Source organism: Thalassophryne amazonica, chromosome 15, assembly GCF_902500255.1.
Source record: "Thalassophryne amazonica chromosome 15, fThaAma1.1, whole genome shotgun sequence".
Lineage (NCBI taxonomy): Eukaryota > Metazoa > Chordata > Actinopteri > Batrachoidiformes > Batrachoididae > Thalassophryne > Thalassophryne amazonica.
In genome coordinates, this window is record NC_047117.1 from 82,284,767 (window position 1) to 82,308,230 (window position 23,464).

General features: G+C 40.5%; 2 protein-coding genes across 3 annotated transcripts in view; one reads left to right on the forward strand and one right to left on the reverse strand.

The window, feature by feature from the left end:
* Positions 1–9: 9 nt before the first annotated feature.
* The window catches only part of cwc25 (CWC25 spliceosome associated protein homolog), a 35,210-nt gene continuing 11,755 nt past the window's right edge, over positions 10–23,464 (reverse strand). The window contains exon 11 of the mRNA XM_034188904.1: positions 10–46. The gene's annotated coding sequence lies outside the window, so the exon portion shown is untranslated. The remainder of the gene's footprint in view (positions 47–23,464) is intronic.
* On the forward strand, positions 2,453–23,322 carry LOC117526826 (phosphatidylinositol 5-phosphate 4-kinase type-2 beta). 2 transcript variants are annotated; one of them, XM_034188901.1, is made up of 10 exons: positions 2,453–2,991; positions 7,919–8,016; positions 13,885–13,981; positions 14,130–14,282; positions 18,093–18,239; positions 19,880–19,918; positions 20,848–20,961; positions 21,068–21,329; positions 22,162–22,265; positions 22,348–23,322. In XM_034188901.1, exons 1-10 carry the CDS (start codon positions 2,848–2,850, stop codon positions 22,426–22,428), a joined length of 1,239 nt encoding a protein of 412 aa, XP_034044792.1. In that variant the 5' UTR covers positions 2,453–2,847; the 3' UTR covers positions 22,429–23,322. The 2 variants fall into 2 exon arrangements, with proteins under 2 accessions (XP_034044792.1, XP_034044793.1); XM_034188902.1 differs by having other exon boundaries at positions 2,853–2,991; positions 7,882–8,016.

The following is a 23,464-nucleotide window of genomic DNA, read 5'->3' on the forward strand; positions in this document are numbered from 1 at the left end:
GATTTTAATCAAATATTTATTTTATGTCAACTTTAAAAAAAAAAAAACAAAAAAAAAAAACTACACGTTTGCTCCACGCGCTGTGACGTTGACCCCAAAGCACTGAAAATGTCAATCTTTATTTTTATTCAAACGTAAATATATTATAATTAACAATTTTATAAAAGCATACTGAAAATATAAGAACTAAACATATACCAGTATTTTTAAAATAGTGGTGCAAATTCTAATGGATGCATTATATTATATTATATTTTATTATTATTGGTTGGTGTTGTAATAACTATATAATAACATAATAAAAATAAAATTAACTGCAACTGTTCACTGATTTTCCCTCATGCCACTAATAAAATACCATAAATATATATTATATTGTTGTTTTATTAATAACTATATAATTACATGTTAAAAATAATAAACTGCAACTGTTCACTGATTTTCCCTCATGCCACTAATAAAATACCATAAATATATATTGTTGTTTTATTCATAACTATATAATTACGTTGAAAATAATAAAATTAGCTGCAACTGTTCACTGATTTTCCCTCATGCCACTAATGAAATACCATGAATATATATTGTTGTTTTATTAATAACTATATAATAGCATGTTAAAAAAAATAACTCCAACTATTCACTGATTTTTCCCTCATGCCAATAATTAAATACCATGAATATATATTATATTGTTTTATTAATAACTATATAATTACATGTTAAAAATAATAAAATTAACTGGCTACAGGCATTCAGTTTCCCACATACCACCAATAACTTAAAATGATTATATTATATTCTGAATAGTAAAATTAACTGCAACTATTCACTAATTTTCCCTCATGCCACTCCTGAGTGTATGAGCGATTAAATATGTGATATTGTTGATGATACATTAAGAACTATATAATGAAATATATATAATGATATGATTAAAATAATAAAATTAACTGCAACTATTCACTAATTTTCCCTCATGCCACTCCTGAAATACCATGAATATATACCATATTGTTGGTTATAACAACTATATAACAATTAAAAATAATCAAATTAGCTGACAAAATTAGCAAGTGTTAAGTTTCACGCAAACCACAAATGAACTGAAATGATTATATCATATTGTACGATAAACTATATGCTCACCTCCCCGCAAGTGATGACAAAAGCCATTTGTTTTATGTAACTGTCTCTTTAAGATCAGTCCCATTAAAAAAATTTACTCTCCTGCCTTTTTGTTTGTTCACATTTCCAGGACATAAAGTTAAGATGATCCATTGTAAGCACCAACACCAAACACCTTGGGTCTACTCTGAATACCCAGTTACTAATTTTTTCAGCTGTACAAAAGAAGGGATGCAGGCTATAAAGAGAGCAGGATGCTGAGGATGGAGCTGCCAGGTAGGAGGAGAAGAGGTTTATGGGTGTGGCGAAGGAGCAGTGATGTACTGGATCACATTTGCTGTTGAAGCTACAGGCACAGAAACAGATTGTTTCTTATAGACTTGAATTTTTTTTCATTTATTTATTTTTGGGCAACAAATAAAGGTTTGGAGGACACCTACTGACCTATTTTAGTTTTCTGAAAACATATAATTCAAATTTTTAGATACACAACAGGGACAGACATCAAGTGGCATCTCAGTGGCAGCATGTAACACCTCAACATGGCATTCTGTGGCACCTTATTGGCAGCATGTGGCACATCATTGACAGCCTGTGGCACCTTAGTGCCAACTCACCAACAGCCTGTGGCACCTCACTTGACAGCCTGTGGCACTTCAGTGCCACCTCACCAGCAGCCTGTGGCACCTGGCAGCCTGTGGCACCTCAGCACCACCTCACTGGCAGCCTTTGGCATATCAGTGCCCCCTCATTGGCAGCCTGTGGCACCCCATTAGTACTCTTGTAGTACATCATTAATACTCCAGTAGCAGCCTGTGGTACCTCAGTGGCAGCTTGTGGAGCTTCAGTGACATGTCTGTGGCACTACAGCAGCATACAAAGCCTTTTTTAATATTGAAAGAGTGAAACTGTGCTTTGTAAACAGAAGTTGATTGAGCAAACATAATTTAAGGAACAATTTGCAGATTGATCTATTATTTAAAAAATGAGTTATCATGCCAAGCTCATTTTTTTAATCAATGAATTTATAGTTTGAATGGAGAGTATATGACGTGTTGTCCTCTGTTTTCTTACACGCTGAATCAATATCTGTGCAAAACTTGGTGCTTTTACCATAAAATACATAATTGTCGTGATATTTTACACATTTCTATTCTGCTATATATTTTTAAATGGAAAAAGACAGCTACACCGTTTTTTCACGAGATGCCACAGCAGTCACTGTGATGCCACAGAGGTGCCAGCACATGCCAGAGTTTCGCTTCGACCCATCGGCGTCAGAAGGAGCGTATCCCTCAGACAACCTGCTGGGGTCGCTGTTGACCGTGAAGTGCAATACAGACGCCATCTTGAGGAGAGTCCAAAAAAAAAAAAAAAAAAAAGCGCTTTGACAACAATCTCAGCGCATCATGACGGTACTGATCTCCGAGTAACCGAACACCACATCGACTGTCGGGCTGCGGACGTCCACGGGACAGGAAAGGACTTGTCCGTCCAGAGTTGAGCGCTCCGGGGCCGAGAGGCTGCCCGATGGCCGGCTAGCTGTTCTGTCCGCGGTGGCCTGTTCGGGAGGAGGAAGGGTGGTGACGGCGCAAAATGCATTGAAAAGACACTTATCCTATCCGGAGACTCTCTGCGAGTTGGGAAACCAGCACAATGCACTTATAGACTTTTTTTTAAGCTCAGTTTTTGTTTCTTGCGCAGCCTGAATTCGCGACCATGTCATCCAACTGCACGAGCGCGGCGCCCGTTAGCGCTAGCAAAACCAAGACGAAAAAGAAGCATTTTATAGGCCAGAAAGTCAAACTTTTCCGAGCGAGCGAGCCCATTCTCAGCGTTTTGATGTGGGGTGTCAACCATACGGTAAATGCATCTCACACGCGTGCCGCTTTGCTAACCAGAGGTTTGTTTATGCTGCTGCTTCGCCGTAATTAGCTGGTTAGCCTGTTAGCCAGCTGCTTTCATCTGTCAAACTAGCGTTTGTTGCCTTTCTGTGTCTGGCTGCCTGATCTGATCGTTGTGTCAGGGCTGATGCGTTTGTGCACATTGGTGGATTGTTTTTAAACGTGTGTGCGCAGTTGGGTCAGGATTTGCACTATCAGTCATGATCTGTGATGGTAATCGTGAACAGCGGAGTGGTTTTAAGAGGCATGTCGTGATCTGCTGTCATGCACGACGGGCTGGGGAGGTGTGACAGGCAGCGCCTGCTGGTTTTCTGTTCCACAGCTGCACATTGTTTAAATAAGCTTTCGTTTGCAGCTCCTTTCATGAGTGCACGTTTGCGCCAGTTTGTCCCGTCACATCTATAAATGGAATAGAAAACATATCGAATTCACTTCTGGCTTAACCTCCATATGGCTATGAAAAGCTCGGCGAAGGCCACTTTGCACAGTGGTAATAAATGGGGGAGAATTTTCACCAAAAATTTGCCCAGGATTTTTGTCAGAGGAGTCACAGACTGATTGCTTGAAAAGGAGCCTCTAAGATATGACAGATTATCTGTATGGTCCAGTTTTTTTTTTTTTGTGGAGGAAGGTGTGGATGTCATAAGAAGTTGTAATTGCAACACTGGGTAAAAAACAAGGCATCCAGATAATTGTGGTGCCTTGTGGCCACCAGACAAACTTTAAACTTCCCACAATGTAATTGCGTGGCTACATTGACTTCGTTTACATGCAGCCAATAACCCTTTCATAATCGGAATATTAGCAATAACCCGGTTACGCACGGCCATGTAAACACCCGCAAAAACCAGAATATGCTCATATTCCGGTTTTTAAAAACCCGAATATGAATATTGACCTTAACCCAGATATTAACGGCATGTAAACGTAGTCACTGATGTCAGAGGTCTGATGCATTCGTTAGCTCCAAGAGACCTGAAGTTTGCAGTAGCTTGTCTAGTTCCTGTGAAGTGGTCATTAATGTATTTTTCAATGACCTCTGATTTTGACCGTAGAGTTGTGACATTGACGCAACCTGTGTGTTTACAGGATGGTCCTCTGAGTTTATCCATCAGGTTTGATTAAAATTGCTTGTTGTATTTTGAAGCTGTCACTGCAGACAGACAACCAGACCTACAGAGATGACCATTACAGTAGCTTCTTTCTGCTTTGTGGGAAGGCTAATAATGGGTTCTTGTTGTTTCATGTTTTGCCCCCCCCCCCCACACACACACACACACACACACAGGCACACACAAACAGTTATGTTCTAATGTCTGAATGAAAGTGAACCTCTTCAGTGTGCTCTCAGCTAATTAAATATTTACAACAGCAAGTAGTTGGTGGATAAGTACTGACTCCCATCATATCAGTGTGTCCACATTTGGTGGAAATTCCAGGCATTAGCGATGCAGATGATGACTGCCATTTTTGCATATCTGGAAAGTGTCATCTCCAGTATTATTGTTTTTGCAAAACTGCTCACACTGAGCAGTTTTGAAATTTCACTGTACATTGCGCATCTATAAGTCTGGACTGTTTCTGTCCAACTATTATGTTGAGTTGTTGGAGAACTATATCCATCATTTAGTTGTATGATGTCATTATGGTTCAATGCAAAGGCTGGTTGTCTTCAAACTCAAACCCCAGTTATTCCTGTTTGCATGTGCTGATGTTAAATTTAAATTTGCTGCTTGTGGTGTTTTATTTGGTTTCAGTCCCTTTAAAGGCATATGTTAAAGGGATAAACTAAATTATAGTTTCAGATTAGGAGTCATGTCTAGGGTAGCTAATAGCAAGTGTGTCATTATGTTGTTGATCTATTATATGTGTCAGACTGGAAGTACCGGAACAGTAGCTGTCTGTGATATGTCTGTGTTTGAACCTATGGCAACGACTAGTTTTAAATTGGTTTGAGATGTAAACTCTGGGGATCTCTGGTAGGGTTATCCTCTAACACTATTTTGCTGTGTTATTTAACTCCCAAAAATGACCATTCTTCCTCCTAAAGAAATACATTCAACAACAAATCTGCTACATGTAGATGACAAATTATCCTACAGATCACTGGTCTATGACCAAATCACCAATTTTGCTTCCTGCCCTTACCTTGTCTGTAGATATTGAATGCATGACACCATCAGTCAGTCTTAGATTGTACTAACTTGTAGCACTGTAGAATACATGTGGCTTGATAGTTTTTCATCATGAAAATAAACACTTTCTGTTTCTGTCTGAAGCGGAAATGTGAGAACATCTGCAGCTTTTAGATTGCACATCAAAGTGCACAATCATTTTCTTCTGCAAAGTGTTGTCTGAGCTGTTGGTGGTTAAAAAAATGTGCTGTAAACAGAACTTAAAAAATGAGGGGAAGTTGGTCCTTCAAGGTACACAAAACGCAACTATGTTGATCATCCTGTAAATCTGAGGAAATTGAGAAAAATGGTTATGACAAACACAGATAGACTTGGTAAAACGTTTCTACACTGAAGCCACCTCCTGTCTTGACCTTTAACAATAAAAGCCCAAGACATAGGGCTGTTACTACAACAATATTTGTTATGCATTTTCTAGCCTTGTATGCAAAGTGCCTCCCACAGTAAAATACAAAAAAATGTTGAACTGCCAAGTCCTCTATTTTCTTTAGGATTGAGTCATTATCAGGATATTCTTCAAACTGGGAGCATTGTTAAATTATATATAGGGATAAATTTAAATCCGTATAGATTCCCCCATGGCTGTAGCACTGTAAAATCTCCCAAGTGACTTTCAGTCTTTCTTGTTGCTTCTAGCGGGCTGTAGCTCTGGTGTTACTCTTCTATAAAGCTGAGAGTGAAGCTCCCAGATAAGTTTGTCTGTTCTGACTGAGCTACTAAAACTTGTAACTCCTGCAGAGTTGTCACAGCTCTTTTGGTGGCTCCTAAGTTGTGCACAGTCGGTGTTTGAAGGCAGTCTGTGTGAAGATTTACAGTTGTGTTATGATCTGGATATTACTGCAAGACTTTCAGTTATGCAGCTGAACTTTGGCAGCAGTGGTGTGTGGGTACAGCACACAGGCATGGTGATTTGAGGTGTGGGTGGTGGTAAGCTGATCCAAGACTTCAGAGATTTATCATCAAAGAGATTAAATGTATGATGATGTATTTTTAATATGGCTGTCTCTCTGTGATGCTGGATTCCTTTACTTCTGCACATTGTCACGTGGTGTTTTAGATCTTGTTCCATGCTACATCTTAAATAGAATTATCCATCAATGTGTTCAGATGTAGCCACAACTTGTTGCTAGATGATTCTTGTCCTGTGGTGAGTCACATATACAACCCCTGGCAATAATTATGGAATCACCGGCCTCAGAGGATGTTCATTCAGTTGTTTAATTTTGTAGAAAAAAAGCAGATCACAGACATGACACAAAACTAAAGTCATTTCAAATGGCAACTTTCTGGCTTTAAGAAACACTATAAGAAATCAAGAAAAAAAATTGTGGCAGTCAGTAACGGTTACTTTTTTTAGACCAAGCAGAGGAAAAAAATATGGAATCACTCAATTCTGAGGAAAAAAATATGGAATCACCCTGTAAATTTTCATCCCCAAAACTAACACCTGCATCAAATCAGATCTGCTCGTTAGTCTGCATCTAAAAAGGAGTGATCACACCTTGGAGAGCTGTTGCACCAAGTGGACTGACATGAATCATGGCTCCAACACGAGAGATGTCAATTGAAACAAAGGAGAGGATTATCAAACTCTTAAAAGAGGGTAAATCATCACGCAATGTTGTAAAAGATGTTGGTTGTTCACAGTCAGCTGTGTCTAAACTCTGGACCAAATACAAACAACATGGGAAGGTTGTTAAAGGCAAACATACATACATACATAGACCAATTAAACGCATTATAAATAGAGTTCTGAAAATTTTTAACAATGAGCACCCCCCCTCCCCCCCCCCAACCAGTTACACCACCACCTCCAAAAATATAACTTCTGCAGTTGACATTTGTACTAACAGAAACCATCTTGGATGTTTTTAGGCTTTGAAAAAGAGGTTAGGACTCTACTGTTCATTAACTAAATTTTGTGTTTGCTTGCTAAAAGTGGAAGTTGATTCAACCAATTTAAAGGATACATTTAAATAAAAAATAGCTTAATATCTAACTTATAAATGCATAGCTAAATATTGACATCTAAATTTTAAAATGCAACATTTATTTTAGGCGATAGAGTGGCGGCCTGTCCATGGTGTACACTGTCCCCCGAGACCCTTAACTAGAAAGGACTGTTTTCAAATTACAAATGAGCTTTTCTGTTGACCCATCTGACTGGAAAAAGGTACGTTTTATGGTGCTTACAGCTTTTGCACAGTACTGTAGTTCTAAGCTGCTGTTGTAGTCTTCAACATGAGAAGTTATAGAAGTGCCGTGTCAAGCATACTATTTGTCTGCACTTTTTAATTTGATGCATTGGATACAATCTGTCTCGGTGTGCTTAGTGATGTCTAGCGGTCTTTTGTTGTAGAGGAAAAGAGAAGCAGGAATTTAGCTGATTGTGTTGGGGTTGCATGAAACTGGAAAATATTATTTTAAGTCATCATTACTTTCAGTAAGACCCCTCCCGTTAGGGGTCGCTACAGCAGATCAGTCGTTTCCATCTCGCCCTGTCCTCTGTAACTTCCTGTCACACCAACCACCTGCATGTCTTCCCTCACCACAGTTAATTTTGTTTTGATTAAGACTACACAATAATTTGCAGCTCCTTTAAATTTTCTGGTGTTCTCTGTTGGGTGTGAATATTCAGCTTTCCTTTTCCACAGGCTCCTGTCTCATCTCCTTCTGTTCCCTCTCCTTCAGATTAACGAGTTAGGTAATGTGCCTGTACCAGTAATGCTGATGCCAGATGACTTTAAAGCCTACAGTAAGATCAAAGTGGACAACCACCTATTTAACAAGTAGGTGCATTAAATCTATAAATAAAGTGTCTTGTTGACTAAGATTGTATGGTTAGGTGTGTAATTACTGCACAGTGACAGCAGTTTTGTTATTTTGGCTTTGTGTAACACCATGATGCATTTCGAATAAAACAAAACATGATTTTATGAATTGTTGGAAATACAACATTACATGTAAACTTTCAACTTTATGGGCTCATCAAGTGCATAAAACACATGCTCACACATGTATTATGTCATAATTTCATTCTTGAAGTAAGTAGATCAGGTGTGGAGTTTATTTCAAGTGTGAAAATTTGCATTTTAAGTAGGGGTGTGTGATATAGTTTGTAATAATATTGTGATTGTTGTTTTAACGATGTGCAATCTGACATTATGAAGTATTTAAGCCCCTGGCTGCAGTAGTGTTCCCAGAGTAGGTGGATTTGAATCTTATTTTGCAGGCTGAGGGCAGTGATAGGACTGCCCTTATAGAGTGGAACTCATCAGCCGTATCTGGCAACATTTTAGCAAAGCAGAGATTCAGTCCCTTGATCACTCACTGAGCATAACTGCAACACAGGTTAGCTTAGCATGACTGAGGTTCAAAAAAATGGATGGAAAACTGAGACAACATGCAGACACCTATGGCCGCTCAGTCCATGTAGAAAGATGGTTTGTGTTTGAAGAGACATGCTGCCCAAAAGAAAAAGATGCCGTAAACCTGTTACTGTTAAAACAGCTTGATATGGAACTTATTTCACCACCTGTGGATGAAGCACAGCAAGGATTATGAAAAGTTTTGAGACCTCTGTGCCACAGAAGATCCTAAAATCAGCTAAGGTGCCTGCACAGCACACTCCTCAAATTTTGAGCCAAGTAACATTTTACATTTGTGATTGTTTTTCTGTGGTTTAAGGAAATAAATAGGAGCCATTTTCCTTTAACCTTGTGTCCATTATGTCGATTAATGCTTCCTAGTAGAAAGACATTTACAAACATTTTTGAAGACTATCGCCTTGTTATCATTATTGTCAAAGTCACAAAAAATTATTTTTTGTTTTGTTTTTGTGTGTATCTCCGTCTCCATATTGCACAAACACAAGTCTTTCTGTCAGCTCTCAGCATAAGATCCCAAGAGGTGATCCTGTCAATACGTCAAAGAATTACAACAGGGCAGCATAGTCTCGTTTTAACCTTGCGTGATATCGCAGGATTTGACCGCTTATGGGGACAGCCACTCCCATTGCTCAATATATACAGAGCATAAGTTCACACGGAAAAACGTTGTTCTGCTTTGTTTTCGGCTGCAATCACCGAAGGACTCACGAAAAGTGCAGGTTTTTTTGGTTCCCAGTGGAGAAGGGAAGACGAGACAAATGGGAGAGGTTGCGTCGGTAAGTGTTAGCCTACACAGCTAACCAGAGTACCTGCAGTCTCTCGCCTGCACAACCACCTTGACACGATTGAGCTCATAAACAGACCACAGCATATGTCCATTTTCCACCGCATCGTCACTTTTTCTTTGCATTTTCGCTTTGTTTGCATGTAATTTGCCCAAAACTCAGAACGTGCCATGTTTCTGTCCCCGAAAGTAGAGAAGTTACGTCATATGCATCATATTTTACCCCTTTAGCGTCTGCCCTCAAATGAGACTGTGCTGCCCAATTAGATTGAAAAATATAAAGAACTCAACTCGAAATTACAAAAACATTAGATTTGCTGAGATCAGTAACATTGAAAGCCCTGTACGACTCTTTCATGGGTGAAAAAAATAATGGTTTCACTGGTTAAGAAAGACGCCTTACAATGGTCGGCCAGATCAAAAAAACCTTGCAGGAGAAAGTCTTATTTGAAATTATAGTGTTATTACCACGAGATAGAAACTATAGGTGTCCATAGCATAAACAGAGACCTGATTAGCTTAAGTTAAAATAAACAAATAAATAAAACCTGCATACCACTACACTGTTCTAAATAAGAAGACATTTAAAAAGTGTCAAAATAATGGGAAGACAGCGAAGTCTGTTCAAATTTATCTAAATGCTTCAAAATACAGTAGAAGATGCTTCGTTGTGCATAGGGATGTGAATTTTACAACAACTCACGATTCAATTAGATTCCTATTCTTGGGGTGACGATTCGATTCAGAATCAATTTTCGATTGAAAGAGATCTCAGAAATAGTTATATTACTTAAAAAATGTTTATGTTTAAGAAAATGCAGCTTTACAAGGTTAATCAAGTGATTCTAAAGATGTAAATTTACTTATCTGCTTTGCTCGATCAGAGTTGGCTGGCAGTTTAGCGAAGTGTTGGTCAGTAGTCGGCAGATACCGTTGCTCCGCTTCTTTTAGCTCCGGGTGATAGCGTAGCATGTGGGCTTGTGGATTTGAAGTATTTCTGAAGTACTTGACTTTCATTTTGCAGATTTTGCACACTGCATAAGCCATGTCAAGCTCCTTCTTACGCAGCAAATAATAAAATCCAAAATGCGCCCAAATATTTGCCTTCAGCAAAGACGATGCTGGCTGAATTAGCTCTTCAGGGCCTTTCACACTGCAAGCTTCAGTGCGACGCTTTAACGCTCCCTAGCGTGTCAGGCCGATGCGTTCCAACTGCGTTCCAACGCGGCGTGACATCAGACGCGTCGCTTTGGAAGCTGCAAGGGGGCAGAGATTGCGGCTACGTCACACTCTGGCTGTTTCACACCCTGAAAAAAGTTCAGCGATTGCCATCTTGAATTTGGGTCGCCTGAACCACAAAAAAGCTTTAAAAACAGCAGTAGAACGATTCTCCCATCACCCTGCTGGGAGAAGCTTTTTTTTTTCCAGCTACTTTTCGGAGTGACACCGACCGAGGGAGGACTGATGACTTGGTGGGATATCGATCGAACTGCGACAGCGGGCCGACCCGCACGGAGAAGCCAGCCTTCAGGCATCATTCCTCGGCAGACCGAGGCAGGCAGCCGGGGGGATGGAGCAGACCCACTCAGTCCGAAATCTCCCACTTTTTGGATATATGCGAAGTCCCAGTTTGCCCAACGGAGGTTAGTTCTGCAGCTTTATCGAGGTGAGGATAAAATAAAAGTAAAACGTGATGGTTCTGCACTGTTGTGAAGGTTTATTGATCGGCTAATGTTAGCTTTTTAGCGCAATTGATTTGAATGAACGCTTTAATTTGTAGATGGTTCAGTCTTTATTTTTACCAAATAAAGCTACAGCTTTTTTCAGACACCACAAAAGCTCAGCTTTAAATAGCTTATTTTTCAGGCGTTTTTTTTCCATCGTTCATATATATATATATATATATATATATATATATATATATAACTGTTTAGTGTTTCTTTATATTAAAAAAATATTTTTATTTGTCCCAATCAGGAACATTTGCTGTGCAGACAAACAAACGTCTATTGATGAGCTGAACACCACGAAGTCCAGTCGAAAGAAAACATCTCTGCTCTTCAGCAACACCACCAGAGTTCAAAGCTGCAGAAGAGACCTTCATCTGGTCCTGAGAATCCAGCACAACATCACCTGCTTCTAAATAAAAGGCTCTTTCAACAGCAACTATTTTATTATTTTTTAAAAAGCTGTTTCATTTTTTATTTTAACAATAAATGAACGGATCATTAAAAATGTCCACGAATAAAAGTCAAGACATTTGCACAAGTAGAAGCTCTCCACTTATTGCGCTCAAATTCATATTTTAGAAATGACTGTCCTGATAACATTAAAGGCAATTACATATTTTGACGAAATTACAAGTTTAAATGACTATTAAAAAAATTCATCATGAGGTTTATGTCACAGAAATCCTACTTTACAATCACACTGCAGTCATTGTTAAATTATTTCCTGTTGCATTTATAATATCCATTTGTATTTATTTAGTGTCTCTTTCTGGTTGAAATGAGATATAAATAATCTACCAGACTTTAAAAAATGTACAAGTTTCCATGTTATTTTATTTGTCTAAAAATAAATGTCCAGGGTTCCTTATGTTAAACAAGAAATTATCTAATCTGAAATAACAGGTGGTTTTAATTTATAGATGAAAAGTTTCTAAAGAACCATTTATTGATTTATTTAGCTATTTTAATTACAAGTGTTCTAAACTTTTTTTTTTAACAGTAATCAGAAATTTTGAGGTAACAAACAACAACAAAAAAACATTTCCAATGATTTTTCTTCAGAAAACTGCTCTATAAATGAGCAGTCCTGTCACACGCTAATGTTTTGTACAGATCAGTGGTTTCTACACTGATCCATTTTGTAGAGATCAGTGGTTTCTGCCACTCGACTTCCGTGTTTTGGCCCGACGCATCGTTCCTATTGGACAACGCGAAGGTACGTCACAGCTCAGAGTGTCGAAAGTTGGATTGGATTGAACTTTGATCGCGTCAGCCTGTCGACAAGCGGCAATGCGTGCTCCCGTCAGAAGCATCGGTTTAGCTCGGCTTTTGACGCGACGCTTCTGACGCGTCTAAAAAGCAACACGTCTCATTGAAAATAATGCTTTTTAGACCGATTTTTGACGCGTCTGACGCGTTCAGTGTGAAAGGCCGTTGAAAGGCCCTTTCCTCCGCCATGCTGCAGCTGCAGCTCATGAATGTGTGAAGCACGCTGGACCCTCCCGTAGCTGGGACGCTGCAGTACGGAAGCCGTTGCCTGACAAACAGTACACACAGTGAGTAAGCAAGAAAATGTTTTAAAAAATGCTTTTTAAAAATCAATTCTTGGACATTTTGGATCCATTCAAAATCTAAATAAGAATCGCTATTCGGACGTGAATCGATTTTTTTTTTTTTTTTTTTTTCCCCCCCCTCGCACCCCTAATTGTGCAGAAAGACAATGAAGCAAAGCTTGCAAATGAAATCAAAGACCTTTTAAAAAGAAAAACAAAAAAAGGCCAAGTCACACATGACCACAACAAACTGAACATGCATTTATTAAAAACAGACATGAAGTTCTCATTCACAAAAAATAAGCGAGAATTAAAGCGAGTGTGGTAAATGCGTGACAGAGAAAGGCTGTTTCATTTTTAATCTGTCATCCATCCATCCAGTTTTAATTTGTCAAATTCTTTAGAGCTCTTAATATAGAGTTTGCATAAAAATGTCTATTTCCTGCACCTTTCACATGATTTGGATATAAACACTTAAAAATTAAAACTGAAAATCGCCACTTGCATTACATCTTAGCCAACAGGATATAATTGACGAATTCCAATTACAAATGGGCCAAACTGCACAATCGTAATGCTCATGGCATTAATGAATGATGGAGATTTTGAACATTTCTAAATTTTCTTTGTGCACTTACACAAAGCTGCACACAGTTTACGAGTTTACTCTTGTGCACGACAGAGTGCGTGCAAGTGCGCTGATCAAAGTTGTGTAAGTGTCAGGGGGCCTTAAGGGCGAGTTTTTCTTCACACTGATTAAGTGCACTGATAATTGAGCCACTTACTTTGCAATGCAAATAACCGACATGGCAACACAGCACTGCTGGAGCTCAGTAGGATTCATCCTCACTAGTGTTTTCTTTTAATGAGTGATGAAAGTTGATCATCTCCATCAACCCATTTGGTGCCAGCTGCAGGTGTGCTGGTGTTTTAATGATTGAAATTTAAACCTATGCCTGCATATCATTTTTACACACACACATATATATATATATATATATATATATATATATATATATATACGTTGCTGTAAATGTGTATTTATTGATCTTATTTCAGTAAATGTCAGCCCCCTTTGTGTTGTTGTTTTAAGTAGAATCCAAAAAAGCTGAAGTATTAAGTCCTGTTCCTGGTCCAATAATCCTCTTGTTGTATTGATTGAGTGACTCACTCTGGTTCTTTCTCGCTCTCTCTCCTGCAGAGAAAACCTGCCTAGTCGCTTTAAGTTCAAAGAGTACTGTCCCATGGTGTTCAGAAACCTGAGGGAGAGGTTCTGTATTGATGACCAGGACTACCAGGTGAGCCGCATTCTCTCAACATTTAGAACCCAGAATGTTCACACTGGAAATGACAAAAATAGTAAATATGATGTGGAAGAAGTATTGATGGTGAAAGCTGATCTCTTGTTGGGAGCTTGAAATGTCTCAGACTGTTTTTCTCTGGCAGAACTCTCTCACGAGGAGTGCCCCACTAAACTTCGACTCCCAGGGTCGCTTTGGCAACCGCTTCCTGTCTAGTTATGACCATCGTTTTGTAATCAAGACTGTGTCCAGTGAGGACATCGCTGAGATGCACAACATCTTAAAAAAGTACCACCAGGTATGAAGTCAAGAACCTGCACCCCCACAGACACAATTGGACCCCACAGGAATTCACAACAGTAACTCGGGGCTGATTTGTGTGTGTGTGTGTGTGTGTGTGTGTGTGTGTGTGTGTGTGTGTGTGTGTGTGTGTGTGTGTGTTGCTGTCCTCTGTAGGGACGTCTCTTTTGTGAAAGTCATTTGGGAATGTTGGTTCATAATTTCATGAAGTATCCTCAGATCAAAAAAAAAAATTATACAGAATGATGAACATAATAAGCATGTTTGTATTTTTTGGCTTTATGGACTCTACGGGCCGACTGTGACTGCCATTTTTTTCAATATTTTGTTAAATTATGGTGTCCATATTTTTCTAAGCAGAAACGCACTCTGAATATACTGAAGTTAACCCAGGTTATGTCCTGATCATGAGATCATTACAGACTCTCCATAAATCACTGGACACAACACAAAGGATGTTTGATGGCTCTTTTACAGCACACAAATCCTCAAACAGTCCAGACAACCACACTGGATCTTAAGTTTCAAAGCAAATCAAAGTATTTATATCATCAACACTTGTATTTTATACACTGTGTGGTTGAAATTGATTTATTTATCGTGTAATATCGAAATATATAAAAAAGAACCCTGAGGTTCCTGCAATAAATACATCATAATGCAGCAATTTCCTCTAAAATCAGCTTCAATCAACCTGCAATGAAATTTAGAGAAATGTTATTGTAATGAGCTCACATTTGTTTAAATATTCACCTTATAAATTACTGTTTATCACTTTGTACATTTATGCCTGGTCTACACGGCAAGATTTTAAAACTGTCGGTAGGCTTTCAACACCTGAGAGACCCCACATATGGCAATTTTAAAAAAAATCATAGATATAACAGTTTTGGTTGTATAATGTGTGGTGTGCAGCCACGTTAGACAACACACCACACACAAACATTCCCAGTTCAGACAGGAAATCTCGCAAAACCTCTCGAGATTAAATGTGATATCGGAGTAAACAAACATGGTGGACAAGGAGGAAGCAGTGGCGATAGTTTGTGGACTGTTTCTGAGAATAAAATGATACAAAAAGAAAAGGGCTAAAGTTAAAGGAGTGGAGACAGCGCAAGCACTGGATTTTCTAGTGTGCCATGACACCTGTTTATATTTTGGATTCCCCTCCATGTTTCCATCACCTCGCTTAGTGATTGGCTACACGTCACAGGCTGTGTGCTGGTGTGTGCTCGGGGCACACCCCACACGCTGGGATATCGGGCCAAGATGATCCAACATGTTGAATATTCAGGATTTGAGATCTGAGCGGTCCAGACTCCCTTCCGAGCAGACTAGAGCGCTCTTAACACACCACACACAGCAGGAATTGCCATCGGGTCCAAAAACGGCATAATTATTTTGCCGTGTGAAGCAGGCATTAGTGCTATTATTACTTGCAAATTTGTAAGGCTGAAAAAACATTTTTACTTTAATTGTACATTCTGTTTAAAAGGAAATAAATAATTCTTTCAAGGTAATAATTTAATGAATGGATCAAGTTGGCAGCTGTTTGTGTTATAAGCAAAAAAAAAAAAAAAAAAAAAAAAAAAGGTACTAATGGAAAAAGTCATCACAACAGAACTATAACAACTTGTACATACACTCAACAAAAATATAAACGCAACACTTTTGGTTTTGCTCCCATTTTGTATGAGATGAACTCAAAGATCTAAAACTTTTTCCACATACACAATATCACCATTTCCCTCAAATATTGTTCACAAACCAGTCTAAATCTGTGATAGTGAGCACTTCTCCTTTGCTGAGATAATTCATCCCACCTCACAGGTGTGCCATATCAAGATGCTGATTAGACACCATGATTAGTGCACAGGTGTGCCTTAGACTGTCCACAATAAAAGGCCACTCTGAAAGGTGCAGTTTTGTTTTATTGGGGGGGATACCAGTCAGTATCTGGTGTGACCACCATTTGCCTCATGCAGTGCAACACATCTCCTTCGCATAGAGTTGATCAGGTTGTCAATTGTAGCCTGTGGAATGTTGGTCCACTCCTCTTCAATGGCTGTGCGAAGTTGCTGGATATTGGCAGGAACTGATACACGCTGTCGTATACGCCGGTCCAGAGCATCCCAAACATGCTCAATGGGTGACATGTCCTGTGAGTATGCCGGCCATGCAAGAACTGGGACATTTTCAGCTTCCAAGAATTGTGTACAGATCCTTGCAACATGGGGCCGTGCATTATCCTGCTGCAACATGAGGTGATGTTCTTGGATGTATGGCACAACAATGGGCCTCAGGATCTCGTCACGGTATCTCTGTGCATTCAAAATGCCATCAATAAAATGCACCTGTGTTCTTCGTCCATAACAGACGCCTGCCCATACCATAACCCTACCGCCACCATGGGCCACTCGATCCACAACATTGACATCAGAAAACCGCTCACCCACACGACGCCACACACGCTGTCTGCCATCTGCCCTGAACAGTGTGAACCAGGATTCATCCGTGAACACCTCTCCAACGTGCCAAACGCCAGCGAATGTGAGCATTTGCCCACTCAAGTCGGTTACGACGACCAACTGGAGTCAGGTCGAGACCCCAATGAGGACGACGAGCATGCAGATGAGCTTCCCTGAGACGGTTTCTGACAGTTTGTGCAGAAATTCTTTGGTTATGCAAACCGATTGTTTCAGTGGCTGGTCTCAGACGATCTTGGAGGTGAACATGCTGGATGTGGAGGTCCTGGGCTGGTGTGGTTACACGTGGTCTGCGGTTGTGAGGCTGGTTGGATGTACTGCCAAATTCTCTGAAACGCCTTTGGAGACGGCTTATGGTAGAGAAATGAACATTCAATACACGAGCAACAGCTCTGGTTGACATTCCTGCTGTCAGCATGCCAATTGCACGCTCCCTCAAATCTTGCAACATCTGTGGCATTGTGCTGTGTGATAAAATTGCACCTTTCAGAGTGGCCTTTTATTGTGGGTAGTCTAAGGCACACCTGTGCACTAATCATGGTGTCTAATCAGCATCTTGATATGGCACACCTGTGAGGTGGGATGGATTATCTCTGCAAAGGAGAAGTGCTCACTATCACAGATTTAGACTGGTTTGTGAACAATATTTGAGGGAAATGGTGATATTGTGTATGTGGAAAAAGTTTTAGATCTTTGAGTTCATCTCATACAAAATGTGAGCAAAACCAAAAGTGTTGCGTTTATATTTTTGTTGAGTGTAAATGCATGGAGACTGAGTGGTGTTTTAGAGTCTCAGTCTGTCAGAAATGAACTGGAAAATCGGTTTATGTCCACCAGCTGACAGTGGTGGAGGTTATGTGATCGGCTGTTTGCCTTCCATGACAGCATTGTTGTGAATGTGAGGCATCATTGCAAAGTGTCTTTTTTTGGGGGGTGGGGGGGGGGGGTGGGGTGGCGCTGTATAAATGCAGTTTTTCAATTCAGTTACTTATTTTGAATGACATTTCACAGCCAACCTTCGGTATCTTCACAGCTCATCAAGGCGCTGCACTGCGATAAGAGGGTGTCTAAAAACACTAAATCTGAGGGACATTATCTCCCTGCATGGACAGATGATTTTACTTAACAAGATGTCTTGAATTAAGATTAAGTCTATAAATAAGCATGTTGACCACTTAAAATAGGACATTAACCCTTAAAACAAGATAAATTATGTAACACTTCTAAATTTAGGTTTGTTTGTTTTTTAACTTGGTGCACAACAAAATATTTGGTTTTTATCACCATCACTCTTACTCGTGTTCTGTGCTGCCTTTGTCCAGTTTATAGTGGAATGTCACGGTAACACGCTGCTCCCGCAGTTCCTGGGCATGTACAGGCTAACGGTGGACGGGGTGGAGACGTACATGGTGGTCACCCGAAATGTTTTCAGCCATCGCCTCACCGTACACCGCAAATACGACCTGAAGGTAGAACATGTTTGTGACATGTGACTGTAAAATAAAGCCAGGAGTCACATTTATTCTGTAGATGTACGAGGTCTGTGATGAAAAAAGCGGTCCTTTTTATTTTTTTCAAAAAATAAATGGATTTGATTCATATGTTTTTACGTCAGACAAGCTTGAACCCTCGTGCGCATGCGTGAGTTTTTTCACGCGTGTCGGTGACATCATTCGCCTGTGGGCAGGCCTTGAGTGAGGAGTGCTCCACCCCGCCCGTCGGAATCTCTTTGTCTGAATAACCGCTGCGGACAGTGCGCGTTGCTTTATCAACATGTTTTCTGGACCTGTGAGGGATATCCGAGTGGATACTATTCGAGAAATTAAGCTGGTTTTCGGTGAAAAGTTTAACGGCTGATGAGAGATTACGGGGTGTTTCTGTCGCTGTAAGGACTTCCCACGGAGCGGGAAGTTGCGCAGCGCTTCCAGGCGCCGTCGTCGGCCTGTTTCGACCTGAAAACATCCTAATTTAAGGCTTAATTCACCCAGGACGTCGTGAGAGAACAGAGAAGATTCAGAAGAGGCCGGCATGAGGACTTTATGCGGACATTCCACTGTTTAAGGACATTTTGTAATGAAAGACGTGCGCGCAAATTCGCCGAGTCATTTCCGTGACGACTCGGCGAATCTGTGTGCGCCGCGACAGGAAAAACACCTCTGTGTTGAAAACCATTTGTAAAATTCAGGCGGCTTTTGATGGCTTTCAACAAGTGAGTAACTGAGAAATTGTTTAACAGCTTGGGCATGTTCCAACTTGCCCGTTAAGGTTTCCAATGTAGGTGTTTTTCCTGTCGTGACCCCCCGCGGTCGGTCCGGCCCGACATGCGACTCTGCCCGCACGTTCTTTCATTACAAAATGTCCGTTAACAATGGAATGTCCGAATAAACTCCTCATGCCGACTTCTTCTGAAAGTTCTCTGATGACTTCCTGGGTCAACAGAGCCTGAAATGTGGAAGTTTTCAACTTGAAACGGCGAGACGCTGCCGCCTCGAAGCGCAGGTCGCCGTCAGGCGCTGTGGGCCATCCTTAAAGCGACACTACCAGACCAAAATCTCTCATCAGCCGTTAAATTTTTTACCGAAAACCAGCTGAATTTATCGAATGGTGTCCACTCAGTTGTGCCTTACAGTCTTTGAAAAAAATTTGATCAAACAAAGCAGCAGTCTCTGAGCCATTCCTGAACAATGAAAAAATCGACGAGAGGGTGGGCCACTCCTCACTCAAAGACTGCCCACAGGCGAATGACGTAACCGACAGGCGTGAAAAAAACTCTCGCATGCCCACAAGGGTTCAAGCATGTCTGATGTAATCACACGTGATTCAAATCCATATGGTTTTTGAAAAAAATAATAAGGTCCGTTACTTTTATCACAGACCTCGTATATGTCGAAGTCATATTAAGTTATATTTTTAAATGAGCAAACAGCATGATAGACAAACCGCAGATGTCCTGAAAATCTACAAAACATCTCTGAGTGAAAACATTTGCTTTCTAATATTGACAGTTTAAAAAGAATCCGTCGGAGGATAAATGAAATGCCAATTGATCTTCTGTCGAGTTGCTTTCAATTAATTCTATTTTTAAACTTTTTTTTCCTGTAATTTTTAGGGTTCTACAGTCTCGAGGGAAGCGAGCGACAAAGAGAAGGTGCGTTTCATTTCTTTGCTCTGCTGGTTGCTGACACGGTTGGGACAAAATAAACGCCCTCAGTTCATCCAAGAAAAAAAAAAACCTGTCAAATTACAGCTAAATTAAGTATTCCAAAGTGAGTAGTAGCATTACTGAAGTAGTTTTTTCTCTCTCTCTGCTTGCTGGCTGTATTTACTGTCACATTAATTTGTGCTGGCAGGAAATTATTGCACACTTGTGCTTCTTGCTACAAGACTTTATACATTTAAGTTTTGTAATCAGTGCAACACCAGTGAGTACTGACATGATGTGATTGTGTATTTATCTTCTTTACAATCGAGCACAATCCTTCTGCTGCTCAACCGTGAGGCTGTGATTGGTGTAACAGCAGACAGTTATTTTGTGAGCAGAGAAAAAGAGAACAGTTGTGCATTCACAGGAATGGAGCCTATTTTTATACATATAGAAACAGTCATCCAACCACTGACGGAGCAGTGAGCAGCCACAGTCTGGCGCCCGGGGACCAACTCCAGATGTAGAGATACTGCCATGGTCAGGGGCAAAGAAAGAAGCAGATCCTAAATGAGCTTATTTATTTATTTATTTATTTTGTGGGAAGAAACCAAAATGCCCGGAGGAAAGCCCCCCCCCCCCCCCCCCCCCCCCCCCCCCACACACACACACACATATATTCACTTGAAGTATCAGAACCTGACAGCTTGTGTGCGCTGCCTTGTTGCCGTTCTGTCCTTAGCCCAAGAGTCCACCAAGCTATGTGGGACTTTTCCCATCTTTTGTCAAGTTTGGGTTTTTTTTTCCACCCACTTTGTGTGTAAATGAACTTGAAAAAAAGTCTTTCTGTTGTATTTTTGTAATTTGTTGGTCAGTGTTTAAATATTTGAAGTAATTTTATGTTATGAGACTTTTTTTCTCTCCCCTGCGTTAAGGCTAAAGAACTCCCCACTTTCAAAGACAATGACTTCCTGAATGAAGGCCAGAAGCTGCAGATCGGTGATGACAATAAAAAGTACTTTTTGGAGAAACTAAAACGTGACGTAGAGGTAAGGCGGGGGAGGGGGCTCACACTGCTGTGGAACTGGTTATTAATCGATGAGGAATTGTTTTCTCTGACTTGGTCATCATATTATTGGCTGTGTGTGTGTTCAGTTCCTGGCCACCCTGAAGATCATGGACTACAGCCTTCTGGTGGGTATACATGACGTGGAGCGGGCGGAACAAGAGGAGATGGATGTTGAGGGTGTGGGAGACGAGGAGGACTTTGAGAATGACGGGATGGGTGGAGGCGTGCTAACCGGGTCCTTCGGCACGCCGCCAGACAGCCCTGGAAACCCCCTCAATTGCGGCAGCTTCTTCGGCCCTGGGGAGTTCGACCCCTCTGTGGATGTTTACGCAATCAAAAGCCACGACAGTGAGCGCCATCTTTCATTCCAGTTAACTGTTCTTAGATGAAGAAAAAAGTATAAAATAATCCTGGTTTAAGTATTTTTTCCCCAACATTTACTTCAGTCTCTAAGTATCAACATTTCATCTGTAACTTCTGAGAACTAAAACATACTTTGCAGCGTAAACAGACGCTGCCCCTGTAATCTAGAGCCTGTTAATTCAGCCTCGATGAGACGTAGTTAGCTGATTGCACCTGCTCCACAGTCTGTGGCGGTCAGGCATCAGCACACGGCGCGTTTGTCAACAGCATCTGCTCGCTGTGGGTGTTAATCTGCAGGATAAATGCACACGTTCACTCTGCCAGACTCTGGGCAGACTGTCAAAGGGCATTTCCTCTATTAAAAAAAAAAAAAAAATCACAACAGGGGAAGGTACATCAGCATTCCCACCGGCAGTTTCCAGAACTAACAAGTTTCATTTGCCACCTTATTCTGGGGAAACATTATCACGATGAGTTTTCAAGCAATATATTTTGCTAACTTTAGGTTTCTAGTTATGCTCAGAGTCACCACAGCAGATCTGCATGTTGATTTGGCACAAGTTGTACACGTGATGACCGTCCTCACAAAGCTCTAGCTGTAGATGAAGAATGGGACCTTAAACCAGGGACCTTCTGGTTTGGAAGCAGGCAGTCACCTCCTGCACACTTTATTAACTTAAAAGGGGTAACAGATTAGGCACAGAGTGACTGAGTTGGAGTGACAGACTAAATAAACAGGTGTCGCACTCGCGTCTCCTATATGAACTGGTTTGCGAGACCTGAAGCTCCTGATGTTTCTCTCTGCATCCCCTTGTAGGTGCTGTAAAAAAGGAGGTGTACTTCATGGCCATCATCGACATCCTCACGCACTACGACGCAAAGAAAAAAGCTGCACACGCTGCCAAAACTGTGAAACACGGGGTGAGCGATCACAAACACATCACGGAGTTACGGAACGTCACTTTCTCTGCCGTGTTTGACCAGTTTCTTTTTCATTTGTCAGGCGGGAGCCGAGATCTCAACGGTGAACCCGGAGCAGTACTCCAAAAGGTTCTACGAGTTCATGTCAAATATCTTAACATAGACTCGCCGTCGCTCCCAGTTCAGCCAGTTACATTGTTTCATAACGCACTTATGCCCTCCCATCTCCATCACAACCCCAGCTGGAAGGACAAACAGATGAACGTTGCTGTTCCAATGACTGGCTTTTTTTCCATCCTCTGCTTTGTAAATGTCTTACAAGGGAAACTCGTGAAACCCCTCTTTAATTTCTGAATGGCATCATGATAATCCCTCCCCCCTGCCCCTGCCAGTACTCCTCACGCCAGCACGGGAACTGTCTCACTATGCCTTCAACAAGTGTCAGCTTCAGCAGTTTAGGTCCGTTAGTACCGTCTCCTTTGTTTGTTATTACGATTTCTATTACAGTAAACATGCTAATGTAAACAGCACAAATTCGCACAGATGCAGAATGGTCAGATTGCATGACACTCTTGACTGTTGCCAACAGGCAAAAACAACAACAAAACAAAAAAGTTACAGCAAAAAAAAAAGCTAGCGCCGGCAAAGGGGAATGACGGGTGAACACATTAAAAATATAATCGTGTAATGAATGCAATATCAAAAATGCATGGCAGATGTGTACATGAGACTCCTCCAGTACGTCAAACATCAAACCACTGAACGCATCAGTGTTATGACTGCAAGAAAAAAAAAAGTTTGAATGTTACGTTGCCATATTGTGACTATTTTGAAAGTTTCAGTGAGCTTGGTGGAGGTTGGGGAAAAAAATTGCATTAAAACGGGGAATTCTGCAGCAAATACTTGTTTTATTACCATAAGGATCATTTTTATATCTTGTTTACATCAATGTAGCAATTTTGTGTTTGTATACAGTATTGTTTTGTTACCGACAGACATTAGAAAAAAAATGTTACTTGAAAATTATTCATTGCATATTAAAGGGAGTTTTATCTTGTTTTTGCCGTCGGTCTGTTTATTGTCGTGTGTCCGTACAAAAAGTTTGATTGTGCCGGGTGGGTTTTAAACTTTAGGCACATATTGTTTATAATGGTAACATACAGAATGGATATGTAAAATATTTTCCCTCTTGTTTAATA